Source organism: Spermophilus citellus (genome assembly GCF_964194105.1).
Source record: "Spermophilus citellus genome assembly, chromosome: 8".
Lineage (NCBI taxonomy): Eukaryota > Metazoa > Chordata > Mammalia > Rodentia > Sciuridae > Spermophilus > Spermophilus citellus.
The window spans coordinates 68,223,066-68,240,978 of NC_138189.1; the positions used below are offsets into that span (position 1 = coordinate 68,223,066).

The 17,913-nt window shown below is 35.9% G+C and overlaps 1 protein-coding gene across 2 annotated transcripts in view; it reads left to right on the forward strand.

Annotated features, from left to right (window-relative positions):
• CDS1 (CDP-diacylglycerol synthase 1) overlaps nt 1-17,682 on the forward strand; it is a 71,518-nt gene extending 53,836 nt beyond the window's left edge. Inside the window, exons 8-13 of one of the 2 annotated variants that reach the window (XM_081304541.1) lie at nt 529-616; nt 3,022-3,090; nt 5,306-5,458; nt 7,067-7,186; nt 8,994-9,097; nt 14,756-17,682. In XM_081304541.1, the coding sequence (XP_081160667.1) occupies nt 529-616; nt 3,022-3,090; nt 5,306-5,458; nt 7,067-7,186; nt 8,994-9,097; nt 14,756-14,885 (664 nt within the window). In that variant the 3' untranslated portion in view covers nt 14,886-17,682. The remainder of the gene's footprint in view (nt 1-528; nt 617-3,021; nt 3,091-5,305; nt 5,459-7,066; nt 7,187-8,993; nt 9,098-14,755) is intronic. The other variant, XM_081304542.1, reaches the window with a different exon arrangement.
• Nucleotides 17,683-17,913: the final 231 nt, after the last annotated feature.

The window sequence follows — 17,913 nt, forward strand, 5'->3', positions numbered from 1 at the left end:
TGCTGGGGGACAGTTACTGAAGTATAAAGATTCTTTCCATTTAGTAGGGTTTAATGTGATTACAGTCTAAGATAAAAAGAATTAAAATTAATAATTGTTCCTGAAGAGAATTTGCATTAAGGGCTTGGTATAAATTAAGCAGATTGTACTCTGTCGAAACAAGTGACTCATTTCCATTTTAAAAGACGGCTTTTCTTAAAAGAAATTTTACTTTTTATAACTTGTTCCTCATAAAACTAAAATTTAACTGTCCCTAGCTGTAGAAATCAATTATTTAATATTTTTGTTAGCAATATTCTCTTACTATGTTAGTTTATTTACAGATTTTGCTCTGCTTAATTGCTGAATTGGCAAATTTAGTTGATATTTACTGCTTAAAAATAATGTTTTTGTTAAATGTTATGTTCTGGACTAGGCCACAGTGTAATCCAAAGCATTATTACATTGGTTCATTTGAGTCAGAACTTACATGAATATTTGCTATTTAATCATAAGGACTTTTTTTTTGCTGACTTTTTTTCTTTAAAGGTTCCTTGTTCCAATATCAAGTGTTATCTGCAATGACATTACTGCTTACCTTTTTGGATTTTTTTTTGGAAGAACTCCTTTAATTAAGGTAATAGAAAAATGTTATAAGCAAGCCATTCCTAAACTCTCCTTAAATATTAGCCCATGGAAACCATTTCCAGCATCATGATATTGTTACACAAGTTTTGATTTCTGAGGTACCTTGATTTTCCTTAGCTGCACCTAGCAGCTGCAGTGGAGGGACCTTGAGCCATATTTCCCACTAATTCCTTCTGGGTTCTTCACCAGCTACCCATTTGACTCCTGAGTAAGGACTGGACTCCATCATGTTTTCTCTGTATCTCATTTCTGCTGGTTTCTTTCATCAGTCGTTGGTGCAGTTCTTTAGTCCTCTCCTCATGTTGTCTCTTTTACCAGATTTCCTAAAGCACCATCTTCATATGCTCTTGCCCATTTGTAAGATTTTTTTTACATCCAAATGCATTTCACAAAAGGATTTGGGGCTCTATAATAAAATACTGATAAAATGCAAGTAATAATAAAAGCTTAAGACAAGAGAAAGGAAAATACACAGGAACAGACCATGTTGTTTTGCCTTAGATTTGGATCTGTTTATGGGTAATGGAGGCAAAGAAGGAAATGAATTAAATTCTCTAGTTCTTATTTTGGGGAAGAAGGAAACAAACCAATATTTCATGGAAATGAAACCATTTTCTTGAACTGATTTCTTTATTTTTTAAAAAAGCTTTTCATGTCAGGGTTTCAGATAGAATTCACTCAGTTGACAAATTGAGCAAAGTGTTCAATCATAGTCCCATAAATACATTATTTGGCTACTTTGATGCTATTATTAGAGGGCAGTTTTGGAGAGCCTAAAACCATTGTTCAGATATAAAATCAGAGCGAGATAGGGTGGCCAAAGTGTTTCTGGAGAAATGCCCATCAGAAAACCTTGCGTAGATTATTCCCACTATAGGAGTATAGTCACAGCATTAGGCTGAGCCATAGGGACATGGCCAAGTAACGTATGTATCTTTCAAATGTCCCTAAAGCTACTGCAGCATAAGAACAAGTGTAAGTATTCAAGATGTCTATATGAGCTAGTTTTGGCTTAGGAAGCCTTCAGAAAGACTGTTAGAGCCATAGAGGAATCTCAGTATCCAATTTTTAAAAAAATTAATGATATCTTTTTAATTTTTTTAGAAGTAGATGCACACAATTCTTTTATTTTTATTTATTTATTTTTATGTGGTGCTGAGGATAGAACTCAGTGCCTCGAATGTGCTAGGCAAGCCCTCTACCACTGAGCTACAACCCCAGCCCTCAGTAACCAATTTGAAACATAATTTTGTCAGAATGGATTAGCAGTATAAAGTACCCTAGGTCATTGAGCAACTGACCTTTAAATTGACATGATGTGAGTTCAACTTGATTTGATAAGCTATATTTAAATTAATTAGACACTTTTGAATTTGAGGCCACTCCTACTTAATGGCAATAACACAGGCACTGAATCTAAGAGAAGCTATATCCATCCGTTTTCTAAGGCAGAATTCTTTCCAGATTTGTCATGAAACCATTTCTGCCAACCATTTTTCATATTGCCCTTTTTGAACAACAGGATAAGAAATCTGTAAAGAGCTCAGGTAGCTTTAGCCTGTAACCTGTTTCTATCCTCAGAAATTTCCCTCTGATATTGGGCTTCTGTTCTTGTTGTTCTAAATAAGTGATCATCACAAAGACCACCAGTGATCTCTTGATGATCAATCCCTGCACACATGTGGTGGTTATCGACATCTTGGGGCAGTATCACAGCATCTACTCCTCAGTGTGTTTCTCCTGCCTCTGCAACAACGAATTCCAGACTTTCCTCCAAATTTCTCTCCCTGAATGCCCCACTGACTAAGAAAACAACAGACAACATATTCCTTTCTTTCTGGAGATAGATTGTGAAAAAAGGGAGGAGGATATGTGAATACTTGGGGAAGTGAATACAGTATTTGGGGCCATGGATTATTTTACTATCTCAGAAAGAAATCTGTTGTATATATTACATTTTAGAAATATATGAAAATCTGGTATGCTGCAATGTCATTGTTTCATTGTACTCAATTCTGTTTTGGCCAGTAGCAGGTCAACACATCTGACCAAGTGTGTACTTGGAATGAATATGTGTCATTCTTATTCCAAGAGAAGCGTAAAAGTCATGGGATGACTATTTCAATATGGAGTTTATAGCTCTTTGTGCGGGAAAAAAAATAATTTGAGGCTGTTTAACAGAAACAGATATTCACAGCGTGCTACACACGTTTGAGGGCCTACTAAAAACATTTGCACAAGTAAATCAGGATCATAGAAAGAAGGAAAAAGAGTTAAGACTATTTCCATTAAGAAAAAAGGAAGGTACAGATGTGCACAGTATTGAGGAGAGCCTTGAACAGAGTCTGTATTTTGTGATGCAGTAACTTTTAAATTTTATTTGGCCTTTTTTAGTTGTCTCCTAAAAAGACTTGGGAAGGATTCATTGGCGGTTTCTTTTCTACAGTCGTGTTTGGATTCATTGTGAGTTTTACTAGGATTTTTTATTTTATTTATTTTGAGAAACTGTGCTGAGTTTATTAGTCTATTTTAAACCTAAAAAATTAAACCACTAAATGTTAATAATGTACTTATTGAAACCTACTAAACAGAATCAGTACTGTACCCTAGTAGCTGTCATCCTGGCTGCATATCAGAATCCCCTGGGGACCTTAAACAAAATCTATTTCCCAACACAAGACTTATGTCTCAGACTTATCCCAGAATGATTAACTTCCACAAGGTGGTCCTGTGTTTAGCCAGATATAAGATCCACAATTGTTCTGTTGTATTTGGGTAGTCTCTAATAGCTGTTCTGCTTGACGTGGGGATAGAGGTGCTGGGATAGGCAGTATCTTTGAGTAATAGCAGGGAATGCAAATGATGTTGAAGAGCTCTGTCTTAACACATGCTGGTCAGTTGGCTCAGTGGGTGGTTCCTGCTATAAACCTAAGTTGCAGAAAAAGTACCTTAATTATGAATAATTAATATTAACTTTTAGCCATGAATAATGGGTATTTTTCATGTTTAAAAATTAAGTTTATGATTATGGTGTTCTTATTAAAAGATGACTAGTGAGAAATAATAAGGGTACAATAAAATGACTAGATACAAAATAAATGTACAAAAGGTTATTGTTAGGAAGTTCAAATTTTTAAGAGTTTAGTCCCTGATAGTTGTCATTAATATAAAATATTGGAGATCCAGATATGAAGTAACTAATAACAACATGAAACTTCAAGAAAGAGTAAATATACAAATAAATGGAAATATGCCATTATCCTGGATGGGAAGACCACCATAATTCATCTATTTAATTTCTAAGTTTAGTTTATTTTCAGTGAAAATTCCCATAGAAGCTGGGTGTAGTAGCTGCTTGGGAGGCTGAGTCAGGAACATGGCAAGTTCAAGCTGGCCTCAGCAACTTAGTAAGATCATGTCTCAAAATTTTAAAAATATGCTAATAAAATTTAATAAAATTATTCTAAAGTTTTTGGTATATTGATGAGGTAACAATTGATAAATGTAATAATGAAAAAATATCCAGTCCCATTTAGTGTTTAACAAAAAGCAAGAATAATCAAAACTTTAGGTAATACTATTAGAATTTGGTATTATTAAAATTAGACAATAGGAATAGCTCATATCATTGGAAGAAAATAAAGATGCTCCACAAGAATGTAATATATGACAAAATAATGATTAATGAAATTACATATACATTTTTAACCAAATGGTTTTGAGGAAACTGGAAGCAAAATCAATTTGATCTGTTTCTAGTATCATATTTGAATTTCTTAAACCATTCTTAAATAATATAATGGGGCAAGTGGCTGTAAGAGAAATGAAAAAGAGAATAAACTGTTATCTAGCAATTAAAATTTATAATAGAATATTTTATTTCATGCATCTTCTACTTCCATGGCTAAGGACAACTAATTTAAAAAACTGCAGTGATGTGGCCAGGGAAAAGAACAATTAAGTCAGAGTTTTCTGGGTTGGTGAAGAACAACGAGACTTTTCACCATATTATTTGGTGCAGTTTTCTTTGTAATTTTGAATTACTGGTTAATTATTAGTTGAAAAAATTAATTTAAGCTGTGTACAACAAACAACAGTCCTTCACTCTTCCTATATCCTTAAAAATGGGAGTTCATAACCCACTTGAATCAATCTGTGAAATATGGTATATTAAGAACTATGTAATGTTTTGAACAACCAACAATAAAATTTAAAAAAAATTAAGTCCTTTATATCTTTTTAGCTCCTATGATTAAATATCTGTATTTTTAAAAAGTAAGATTTTGCTTTATTTTCTAAGAGTTCAAAATCAGCTTCTCTTTTTCTTCCTTGCTACCCTACCTTATCCCTTCCTGTCACACCCTCACGCTTTGTGTGGTTGTACAGAGACCTCATTGCTTTGAGAAACTGTTTTGTTTTATAAAGGTCTTCCAAGACTTTTGCTGGGAAAATTATGACCTTCAAACTTTAAAAATATATAGCAGAGGGGTTAGGTATATACGTCAGTGGTAGAACACTTGCCTAGCACCTGCCATGTTCTGAGTTTGATCACCAGCTCTGCTAAACAACAACAAAAAACATAGCAGAAAGTTAATACAGAGAAATTCTGGCATTTTGTGTGTATCTGTATCTGTATATCTATATTTAGGCAGTGTTTCATGAGTTCTTTGTTATTCAGGCTGCCTATGTATTGTCAAAATACCAGTACTTTGTGTGCCCAGTGGAATACCGAAGCGACGTCAACTCCTTTGTTACAGAATGTGAGCCCACAGAACTTTTCCAGCTTCAGAGTTACTCACTTCCTCCCTTCCTACAGGCAGTATTGAGACAGGTAAGAGTAAAAGGTCAATATCACCTGGTTAGGAATCTTTTCTTTCAAAAAGTAAGCTTTCTCTAAAAGTGAGATTTAGGGTTGGGGATATAGCCCAGTTGGTAGAGTGCTTGCTACACATGCATAAACAAGGCCCTGGATTCGATCCCCAGCACCACAAAAATTTAAAAAATAAATAAATAAAAGTGAGATTTAGATTTTTACAGGAACCAATTTTATGCATAATTTTTAACTTTGTCATATTGAAGTGCCTTTTATGTCTGTTTATAATCAATAATATACTCTATTCTCTTGTGATTTTTATAAACATAAAATGAGTTAATATTGCAAATTGTATACTAGGAATGTATTTGCCTTATGATTTCATTACTGATAGTAATTTATTTTGTATGTATTTTAAAATATTTGATAGATTTTTATAAAGCCCAATGAATTAGAATGAGTTTTACATGTTACTTGTATGAATTAACTCAATTTAAAACTCAATTAAAATTCATCATTCAAAAGAGCCCTTGATTTTTAGAGGACATTTATTACTACAAAAAACTCCTCCTAAAAAATGAGTTTTCCTTCCAAGAGCACATTGCTACCATTCAAAGCATCTTTGAGGTGTCACATGGAAGGATGTTGATATGCTATTCAGGAGAGCCCACCTGGTCTCTTGTCAGGGTTCATGTATGTTTGGCTAAAATCGGGGCCCAAGTGATGGGTGTGTGCACATGTGCATGTGTGTGTGTCTGAATCACTTTGTTTTTAACTAAAATCCATAATTTGTTAGTAGTAGATTAAACAACAAATTATTTCTTGACTGCTCAATACATGAATACCAAGAATTTTTTCAGTGTCCAAACCTCCTGTTACCTGCTGTAAAAGCATTTAATGCTGTCAGTCTTTGGTCCCAGGTAAGACCGTTGCTTTGAGTACAGGTCCAAAAGGTCATGTTATCAAACACCTTTCTCATACTACACACGTTATTTTTTTCTGTATAATTGTACTTAGGGAAGCAAAAGCTATGAGTTCAGAAAATAATTTGACTGCAGGATTCTCTTTTTATTATCTTTTCCCTAAATCTTTTGTAATTGTAACTGTCTTGCTGAAGCTCATTTTGGCAGTTCTTATTTTTGTGTTTCCATTGCATTATATTAGTTTCAAGAGAAAGAGCCAACTTTCCCCTTATTTCATCATATGAAATTTAAGTGAAATAAAGTACAAAATTAAATTATATAACAACAAAAATAAAGTATTACTGGTGACGAAACAAAACATAGGTAAAGATTAATGAAGCTGTATGCCCTACAACCCAATTGTTGCCACTGTTCTTGGATGAAACAGAAGGTATTGCACCATTAGCAGGATTCAGTGTGCAGGTGCCTGGTAGTATGCTGCCGAGAAAACAGAGGTGCTGACTCAGTAGATGACAGAGAGCTTACAATGTTTTTCTTCTATGATCTGTGAAGATTGTAAAAAGTTAACAAAAATATGGCATATGCTTTGAATTAGTGTTTATGTCATGGTTCCTAGATTAGGTGTTATTCTCAAATACAGTTTTAATGCAGATATTCCCAATATTACCTTCCCTCTCCCTTTTTTTTTTTTCCCCTTTTTTAGGAAACAGTGAGTTTATATCCTTTCCAGATACACAGCATTGCTCTTTCAACATTTGCATCTCTAATTGGCCCATTTGGAGGCTTCTTTGCCAGTGGGTTCAAAAGAGCTTTCAAAATTAAGGTATGTATTTAGATTCTTTGTTGTTAGTGAACATAATTAGAGAATATATCTATATATATTTGATCTCCTGTAGGTCTACATTAAGACCTTAGGCAAAAACTATTCCTCTAATTTGTTTTAACTTCTCAAAAATGCTGTCTGGCTAGTTAGAGTGTGTTCTTTTTGTTAGGTTTTGGCCATACCTTCCTAGTATATTTTTAAGTATCATGTCAGCCTCTTATAGAAATATAATGTTCCTTTAATGTTGGTATAAATACAGAATGTTATCCTTTCAAGTGTTTATCCAAAAATCTAGCCATCAATTGTCCAAAGTTTAGGGTTTTGCCAACCTCACTTGACAGAATATGCAGAAGAGCTGTTGGATATGTAACTATCATTGTACTAAATTAGAAGTCATCACATTCTTTATGGGGAAGTGCAAATAATGAGTTGTTTTACGTTTTGCAAACCATCTGTCCTATTACAGCTGCTCAGCTCTGAGCTCTGCTATTGCAGCGTGAACACCCCTACCCCACAGACAATGTTTCCATGGATGACTGTGGCTGGGTTTTATTAAAACTTTACAAAACAGGTGTGGGCTGAATTTGGTCTGTGCAACCTAGTTTGCTGACCCTGCTCCTGATACTTGAAATCATTTTGTTTGGTTAAGATAGAGCATCAGGAAAGTGATGTTATCTCAGTCTCCCTCATGTGGTTTCACTAAGTTAAGGTGGAAATATATGCCATTAGGGGTTAGGGAATAGGTTTTGAAGGTGGGATGGCCATGGAAGGCCTCTCTGAGAGGTGGCATTTGAGAAGAGAAGGAGAATAAATCCTGCAGAGAAATCTAAGGCAGCCACACAGGATGAGTACCTTGCAAAGGTTTCTAACCATCTGCAGAGTAGTATTGAGTTGCTGTGGTTCTCTTATGCTTCACTTGGTAGGGAAGAGAAGGAAGGAAGTAGATTGGCAAAAATTAACCAAAGAGTTCTTCAATAATTGTTTTAAACAGAGAAATTTTATAGTTAATATGGTATTTGTTTTAATGGTCTCTAGTCCAAGAGTTCTCATTAAATGGTGAAATATTTTTTGCATGTCTGAAATGAAGGTATTATTATGGTTGACATTTGTATGTTTTTAGGTTACTTGAGTGAGCTAGAGCAATTCGGTATTTCCATTTCTTGGGTGCTCAGACAAGTCAGTTTGCAAAGGCTTATTACTCATCCTCTCACTTTGGCCATTTAATGGACTAACTAACGTGTCCCGAATGAGCTAGCTGCTTTGATTTTCTTTTTACCTCAACACTAAAAAGAAGAAGAAATACTTATCATAGAAGTAAAATGTTAGAGTTTTTCTTTTTTTCTTTCTTTCTTTATTTTTAGTCATACAAAAAAAAAGAAGTAAAATGTTTATTTCAGAATAAGAACTATTAGAATAAACATGAGTTAGGAACAGTTGTACATCTGTCAACCACATTAAAATATTTCACAAATCACTTCTGGCTAAACAGAAGGAAATTAGATTAGTAATAGCTGATAGAATATTTAGAAAATTTTCTTCAATGGAAAGAAGTTAATGCTAGATTTAAATAATGATTAATCAGTGTTATTTTGATGCTTTGGGTCAATTCAGTAATTATTCTAAATTGAGCACATATTTGAAAGATATAGTTTTAATCTGTTGGAAGTGATATAATAAATTTGTAATTAGTGGGAAAATTTAATAGTATTTTCTTTATAGAGTTCATGGTGCCAGAAAGACACTTACAGATAAGAATTTTGTAGTTTTTTTTTTTCAAATTTGTTAATGTATTTGTTTGTTTCTAAAGGATTTTGCAAATACCATTCCTGGACATGGTGGGATAATGGACAGATTTGATTGTCAGTATTTGATGGCCACTTTTGTGCATGTGTACATCACGAGTTTCATAAGGTATTTTACATTTTAAACTTTTCATTACATGATTATTTTGAGTTTTCATTTCCATGAACAGTACATTAGTTTGAATAAGTTAACTTTTTCTGTCACTGATAATCTATCATATCAAAGTGGCCTCTAAAGCTGTAACTCTGAGGAGTGTGCTTAAATTGTCATGTTTTACATATATTTGAGCAGCTAAAACAAAAGAATAATAGATGCTGGGGTCCTTCACAGAACTAAGTTAAAGATCCAGTTAATGTGATTGGTACTGAATTTGGAACATCAGGAGATTTAATTTCTCAACTGGGCATTACAATGATTGTGAATACCAAGAGTTAAAAAGGAAGAGAACATAATTCATTCAGGCTGCTGATTATTACTTGAGTGTCTGTTATATGTTGTAGAATATTCTAGCATGGATATAGCAGGGGAAAAAATCAAACCAAGTCACTGCTCTCAGAGATTTTTGTTGGGAGGTTAGAGAGAGAAGGGTCAGAGATGGACAATAATAAATATAGCTTGTTAGATGGTGAAAGTACCTTGAAAAAAACAAAATAGTTGTGTGTGTCCTGGATGGGTGTTATTATTTTTTTATTTTTGTTATTAAACCATAATGATTTAAATCAGCTCTATAGTGCCAGTTTGGTGTATGTAGGCTGACCACGTCAATCACATATTTACTTTATTTTTTGTGGTCTCAACTGGGTTCCCAGGAGGCAGAACACTTACTAATAGCACCTGATTCATAGATAATATGGACGTCCTTCACAGAATTGTTTAGCAGAAAACTCATAGAGATCCCTAAGTACATATTTTAAATATATGCAAATATATACTTCTTACCCATTGTAAGAACTTTTTTTTTTTTATTGGATGTTCACAACATTACAAAACTCATGACACATCATATTTCATAGATTAGAATCAATTGGGTTATGAACTCCCATTTTTACCCCAAATACAGATTGCAGAATCACATCGGCTACACATCACATTTTTACATACTGCCATATTAGTGACTGTTGTATTCTGCTACCTTTACTATCCTCTAAAATCCCCCCTCCCCTTCCCTCCCATCTTCTCTCTCTACCCCATCTATTGAAATTCATTTCCCTCCATGTTTGTTATCCCATTCCCCTCGTAAACTCTTATATATAATTTTGTATTACAATGAGGGTCTCCCTCCATTTCCATGTGATTTCCCTTTTTTTTTTCTCCCTTTCCCTCCCGCCTCATGTCTCTGTTTAATGCTAGCCTTTTCTTCCTGCTCAGCCTCACTGTTCTGCTCTTAGTTGCTCTCATTATATCAAAGAAGACATTTGGTATTTGTTTTTTAGGGATTGGCTAGCTTCACTAAGCATAATCTGCTCTAGTGCCATCCATTTCCCTGCAAATTCTGTGATTTTGTCATTTTTTAGTGCTGCGTAATATTCCATGGTATATAAATGCCACATTTTTTTTATCCATTTATCTATTGAAGGGCATCTGGGTTGATTCCACAGTCTAGCTATTGTGAATTGTGCTGCTATGAACATCGATGTGGCAGTATCCCTGTAGTGTGCTCTTTTAAGGTCTTCAGGAAATAGTCCGAGTAGGGCAATAGCTGGGTCAAATGGTGGTTCCATTCCCAGCTTTCCCAGGAATCTCCATACTGCTTTCCAAATTGGCCGCACCCATTTGCAGTCCCACTAGCAGTGTACAAGAGTACCCTTTTCCCCACATCCTCGCCAGCACTTGTTGTTGTTTGACTTCATCATGGCTGCCAATCAATGCAATGCCAATCAAAATCCCAATGGCATTTCTTGTAGAAATAGATAAAGCAATCATGAAATTCATATGGAAAAACAAAAGACCCAGAATAGCAAAAACAATTCTAAGCAGGAAGTGTGAATCAGGTGGTATAGCGATACCAGACTTCAAACTATACTACAGAGCAATAGTAATAAAAACAGCATGGTACTGGTACCAGAACAGGCGGGTGGACCAATGGTACAGGATAGAGGACACAGAGACTAATCCACAAAGCTACAACTATCTTATATTTGATAAAGGAGCTAAAAACATGCAATGGAGAAAGGATAGCATCTTCAACAAATGGTGTTGGGAAAATTGGAAATCCATATGCAACAAAATGAAACTGAATCCCCTCCTCTCGCCATGCACAAAAGTCAACTCAAAGTGGATAAAGGAGCTAGATATCAAATCAGAGACTCTCCGTCTGATAGAAGAAAAAGTTGGCTCCGATCTACAGATTGTGGGGACGGGCTCAAAATTCCTTAATAGGACACCCATAGCACAAGAGTTAATAACAAGAATCAACAAATGGGACTTTCTTAAACTGAAAAGTTTTTTCTCAGCAAGAGAAACAATAAGAGAGGTAAATAGGGAGCCTACATCATGGGAACAAATTTTTACTCCTCACACTTCAGATAGAGCCCTAATATCCAGAGTATACAAAGAACTCAAAAAATTAGACAGTAAGAAAACAAACAACCCAATCAACAAATGGGCGAAGGACCTGAACAGACACTTCTCAGAGGAGGACGTACAATCAATCAACAAGTACATGAAAAAATGCTCACCATCTCTAGCAGTCAAGGAAATGTAAGAACTTTTGTATTAACTTTCTTTTTTTTTGTGGTAGGGGTGTATGAGTGGGTGGGGGGTGTTGTAGCCTTACTAGGATTATTTTTTTAGCATTTTAAGAATTTCCAATTAGTTATACATGATAATAGAACGTGTTTTGACTTATCATACATAAATGGAGTATACCTTCTCATTCTTCTGGTTGTATATGATGTAGGATTGCACTGGTCATGTAATCATACATGCATATAGGGTCATAATGTCAGTTCATTCTATAATCCTTCCTACCCTCATTCCCCCTCCCCTCCCTTCACTCCCCTCGAATACAAAGTACCTCTATTCTTTCCTAGTGCCCCCCGCCCCCCGCCACTTATTGAGAATTAGTTTCCACATATCATAGAAAAAATTCGGCCTTAGATTCTTTGGGATTAGCCAGGTGCTCTTCAATAGATGAATGGATAAAGAAAATGTGGTATACATACACAATGGAATATTACTCAGTCTTAAGGAAAAATGAAATTATGGCATTTGCCAGTAAATGGATGGAGTTGGAGAATATCGTGCTAAGGGAAATAATTTTAATTTAATAATTTAATTTTAGCAATTTCATTACTCTTTGAAAGGATCAACTTATGGCTTTGGCAGTTTTTTCCTTAATATGTTTATTTGGTACTTTATGGATTTCCACTTTCATTTTTCATTTCTTTACCTTTTTTTAAGGTTCATTGCTGTTCTTTTCCAGCTTCTTGAGGTAAAGCCTTACTTATCAATTTTTAGGCATCTGGTCTAATATAGCCATCTAAGACTGTAAGCTTCCTTTTCTTTCTCCCCCTTCTACAAGTATTTTCAATATGCAGTTATAAATATTTTCTGTTTTCTAGTATTAATATCTTCTTTGACACATGATTATTTAGAAGTAAATTGGTTGGTTTCCAAACAAATGAGCATTTTCTCATTTTTCTTCCTTTATTGATGTCTGCCTTAATTCCACTGTGGTCAGAAAACAAATTCTTGATGATTTCATTGTTTATTTTTTGAAACTTGCTTTATGGCCATATAGTATTTCATCTACTCTGATATGTATTCTAGTCATACATGAAACAGATGTGAGTTTTGCAGGTTTTAGATGTAATTTTTGTATGTTAGGTGAAGTTTAATAAAGTCTTTTTTTTTGAGCAGATTATTCTATTAGTTCCTAACAGAGCTTTATTAAAATCTGCTGTGATTAAAAGTTTATCCTCTTTCTAGTTCTGTCAATTTTTGCATTATGTATTTTGAGCTAGCATTGTGTATATACAAATTTAGGATTGTCATTTTTAGGATTGAATTGATCCTGTCTCATTATGTAATGCCCATTTTTACTATTTGCCTTAACTGCCTATTTGTTGGCTCTCAGGATGGCCAGAGCAGCTTTCCTTTTGTCGAGTTTGCATGGTATTTCTTCGTTTTTCCCTTTATGCTTAGCATTCTTTTATCCTTCTTTTTAGTGGTGTTTTTCTCTTTCTAATTTGTGGCTGAATTTTTTGTTTGTGTCTCTTTTGTGGTTTTTAATTAATGTATTTTTTTGTAACCCAGTTGACAATCTTTGTCTTTTTAATTGGAATATTTAGCCTATTTATATGATATCTATTTGCTAATATATTTGAATATTAGTCATTAGTGGTAAAATCCTTAGACTTCTTCATTTTCAGAAGGTGGCAGCTTTATAACTTTATAACTCGTACTCTTTAAGAAAAATCTGCTCTTCTTTTAGTAGAGAGAAGTCACGCTGAGCCCTCTTGTCCACCATCTGAAAGCAAATATTTAGACAATTAGAAATGCATCAATGGTGCCAGGGTGCAACTGGATGGGAGCACCTGCAGGCAGGATTTAGCATTTAGCTGAACTCACTGAAATAAAATAGCCTGCCTTCTCCCTGTGGGCACCGACTCTGGGTGTGCACTATGCAGGTACTAAATCTTTTGAAGAAATATAATAAGCCAAGCTATGTCTTGACTTGAGTAGCCTGGCTGTGAGAGGTATTTGGCCACAGTTCTTTTGCAGATGAACTGAGCCACATGCAAGAAGGTGACCCATGGGATGGCTGATCTGGATTGTTGTGCACTTTTTTAGATCAAAGATTTCTAGACTAAGATTTTCACTACTCATCCTCCTTGCAGTACTACTGTATAGCAGATATTTTTTTTGTTGCTGGGATTTTTACTTCCTTTAACTCTGTTTAAACAGTTCTTATTGTAAATTACAAATTTACTTACCCATGCAAATGTCTTTCTCAAAACTCGGTGCCATCCCCCGTTTTAGTCTTGCTTTTTCTAATTTGACTTTCCTTATAACTGTCCACAAAAAGTAAGCTGTATTCTCTATTTCAAATGGATAGTGAGAGGTGCAAAAAACAATACATATTAAGACTTGAATTAGACTCGTTCTCGACAGACTAGTGTTTTAAGATCTTTAGTTTATAAATGGATTGAATTCTAGTGTCCCAGCAGCCGCAAATCTCAATCCCATGACCACAGTAGTGTCCCAGAAAGGTCATGAGGTCAGAGTTCTCCCCTGAACTCATCTCACCCCAAGTGCTCCACAGAAGAGACTAACAGAAAAGCTGGGACAGGACCTCAGAGGAGTTAACTCAAAGGGAGCCCCTTGAGAAGGGAGTGCTGCACTGGCTGTGTATGCAGTTCCTTGCCTCCTTTCCTCCCCACAAGGACTGTGGTGGGCCAGGTGACAGGGGCAGGGCTCTCCTCCGTCTCAACCTCCTTTCCCATACAGCAAGTAACACTTTAATTTTGCTTGCTACATTGGGGTTTGCCTCAGACTTCTTTGAACTAAGGCTCTGAGTAGGGACTTTGGTGCTGTGCACAGGACTTTGGATGCCGTCTCTTGAATATCTGTAGTTCCCTTGTTTTTATTTTTTCCTCCCCTTGACACAGACATTTAGACATTAAAGTGAAATCAAGAGCTGTTTTAGTTCTGTAAAGATTGCTACTCTACACTTGAGGAATGGATTATTTTAAATTATGGATATGTGCTTCACTTAGCTGTACTAAAATCACCTCAATGTTGTCTTCTCTACCTTATCTTTAGGGGTCCAAATCCCAGCAAAGTGCTTCAGCAGTTGTTGGTGCTTCAACCAGAACAGCAGTTAAATATATATAAAACCCTGAAGACTCATCTCATTGAGAAAGGAATCCTACAGCCCACCTTGAAAGTATAGCTGGATCCAGAGAGGGGAGGACTGACAAGAAAGAATTCTGCAGAAAAGCACTGAGAGATGAAATCTTATAACTGTACAGAAAAATGGTTGAAAATGCAATAGATTGACATTTTACAGACATGAATGTTGGTTCTCTGAAATTACTGTGAATATTTAACAAACACTTACTTGATCTAAGTTGTGAAATAAGTAGCAAATTGCCAGCAAAATATCCTGTACTTTTTCTAAGATGTATTTTCTGATGTTAACTTCCTTCCCCTTACTTGCTGGGTTTCATAATTTAAAGGACTTGTATTTTAAAGAGTCAAACACTATAAAATAAGTAAATCGAGGCTATCTTAAGATTGCACCTGGCAGTGGGATCTTTTGCACAAATGTTCACTTTTGCACTTGGAACTACTCTTTGATTTTAACAGAGTATTGTTTGTAAGGCACACCGGGGAGTCTGCTCTGCTTCTCACAGTCTGAAGTAGTTTCTGAAGGGCTGAGTTTGATGGGGGGAAAATGATTGTCTACTTTTCTTTTTTTTTTTTTTTTCCCCTATGTTTTTTTGGTGGTTGTTTTGGCTTGGTTTTCTGTTGCTGGGGAGTGAACCAGACCTTGCACATTCTAGATTCTAGTCATGTGCTCTAGGATTGAGTGACACTCCAGCCTGACTTTCCACTTTTCAAAGAAGTAATCATTTTCCAGGAGAAAGCATTCTGCTTTTAGGTAGGTTCAAAATTAAATAGAGGGAGGATAAAATTTCTGCCATTATTTGTGTGTTTAAAAAAAGCATTCCACTTCTGATAAAATTATTTGGAAAAACACAGCCTTGCAGAAACTTTCCAAGAGAAACAAAGGAGATTTCTGCCTGAAGAACACAGTGTTCGGATCCTCCTCCGCAGATGATCTCAACGGGACTCTAGTTCAGGAGACAGCATAAAACAGTGCTGTGTGGCCTGGGCCCCCTCTTGGTCGAGTTCTCCACTTTTTTCTTGTTTCCCTGTGAACTGATTTTGCTAAGGTGTGTAGTGTTAGGCCCACAGCAAGATCAGTGCTCAGGGCAGTGAGTGGTGTGGTAGCCAGAGCGGAGGAGGGGATACTTAGCTGAGCAAGGCCTGTAGGAGGGCCCCCCCCCCCCCCCCCCCGATCCTATGTTTTGGGTACCTCTTTCCAGATCTCCAGTGAAGCCCTGCAGAGACTTACCTAAGAAGAAAGAAGAAGACTCAGTCCCACATCAGCTCCCTGGGGGTGGCTAACCTTTGTCCCATTGTTCTTTCTCATCATGTCATAAAATTTGAGGACATCAGCTGATTATTTTTTCTCGTAAGAATGAAAATCAAGTAGAAGTGATTGCCACCAAGACCAAAAAGCACACGAATGCCAAACCATTCCTTTGGTGGACTGGACACTGTAAGCAAACAAAAAAGAGTAAGTTTCTTTTCAGTGGAAACAAATAAGCTCCTATTGTGTGCTCCCTACAGCCATATTTAATGTATTGAACTGTCAGCAATAAACCTGCACAAAGAGCCCAGTGCTCCTGGTCAAATGTTCAGAGGGGAGATAGAGATCTATTTTAAAGAATGTTTTGCTAATGAAAAGTAAATATTTTTGTTTAGATCAAAAAAAATTTCCATTATTTTATATGTCCACGCTACTGCTATAATTAAAAGACTATAACTCTGCCTGGGTTCCACACGTGGACCCGCGCTGTCAGCCTCATGGCATACCACAGGGATGGCAGAGGATAAGAGCACTTGGCACCAAGACCCTCAGGGTTGGGTCTGGTATCCACTTAGCTGATTCACCACTGCTGGACATGTTCAGTGAGCATTGTGTCTGTCACACCACTCTACAAGGGTACTGAAAGGGTTATTATAGGAGGGAATTATCACCTTTAAAATCAGGCCACCTACATATTGATTTTAAGTACTCTTGCATTTATTTCCCCCACTAACAGCACCAAATGTTGATCATCAAAAATGTGAGATACAATAGTTTAGAAAATAGAATGAAATTTTTGCGATAGGAATTTATGTTGAAAATTTGACCGTTTACACAAGTAAAAACTCCTTGAAGATTCACAAAGCCCTCCGCATTTTTATTTGAAGTACTTAATGAGGCATTGCAAGACAGAATTATGAGAGCATCACTAAATACATGTATTACAAAATCAATATCATTACAAACAAAGTGTGAAGCTGGAAACATTTGGGGTCACAGTAAAAGCTTTTCTCAAACTTTTAGATTTGGGTGTACTTTATTCTTTATGTAAAAAAGATAAATTCTTAAAATTTTAACGGAGCTCTAAAGATTAACCTTTGTAGCGTACTTTTATAGCATGTATATTCAAACTATATATTTTAGCAGAAGATTGCCATAAAACCCTGACTTTGGTCATTTTTGTATTTGCACTGGGAAGAGGGCTGAAATTCCAATGTAGCGATGTGGCGGTGGAAAAATGGAAAGCTGGGAACTTCTTTCACAGCAGTGGCCAGTGTTCCAAAGTGGCCATTGGGGAAGGTGGTCCAGTGTACTCACTGCTTGACTTTTTTACCTGTGGGATGTGATGTTTCCTCACTGCTTTCTCCCTTGTGGTTGGTGGTGCTTATACAGTGACTGAGAATACAAAGACCACCTGCCCCCCCTTTTCATTTTTAGTATCTCTTTATTTGCACTTTGGTTTGAACAAAGATAGTGTCACCTTGTTCAAAGAAAAGGACAAGGTACAAACAGTGTGTATAGACTGTATATAGGTGAAAGTTGTGTGTCAATCAGTTCTCTGAATCTTTTTACTGAAACTGAGATAGGGAAATAAAACTTCAATCACATTTTGACTCTGTTGTGCCGTTTTCTTATTGAAGCAGAAACATTCATTCATTAAACTAGTGTTCACAAAATTGTGACAGATATGCATAAGTTGTGTATGAATTCTACCACTCACGCCTACGGTGACATCTGCAGGGCGAGAGAAACCAGAGTTCTGGTGATGGGACAGCTGTGTGTCTTCTTAATTGAATACTGAGCTTCTATGTGCCAGAGTTTG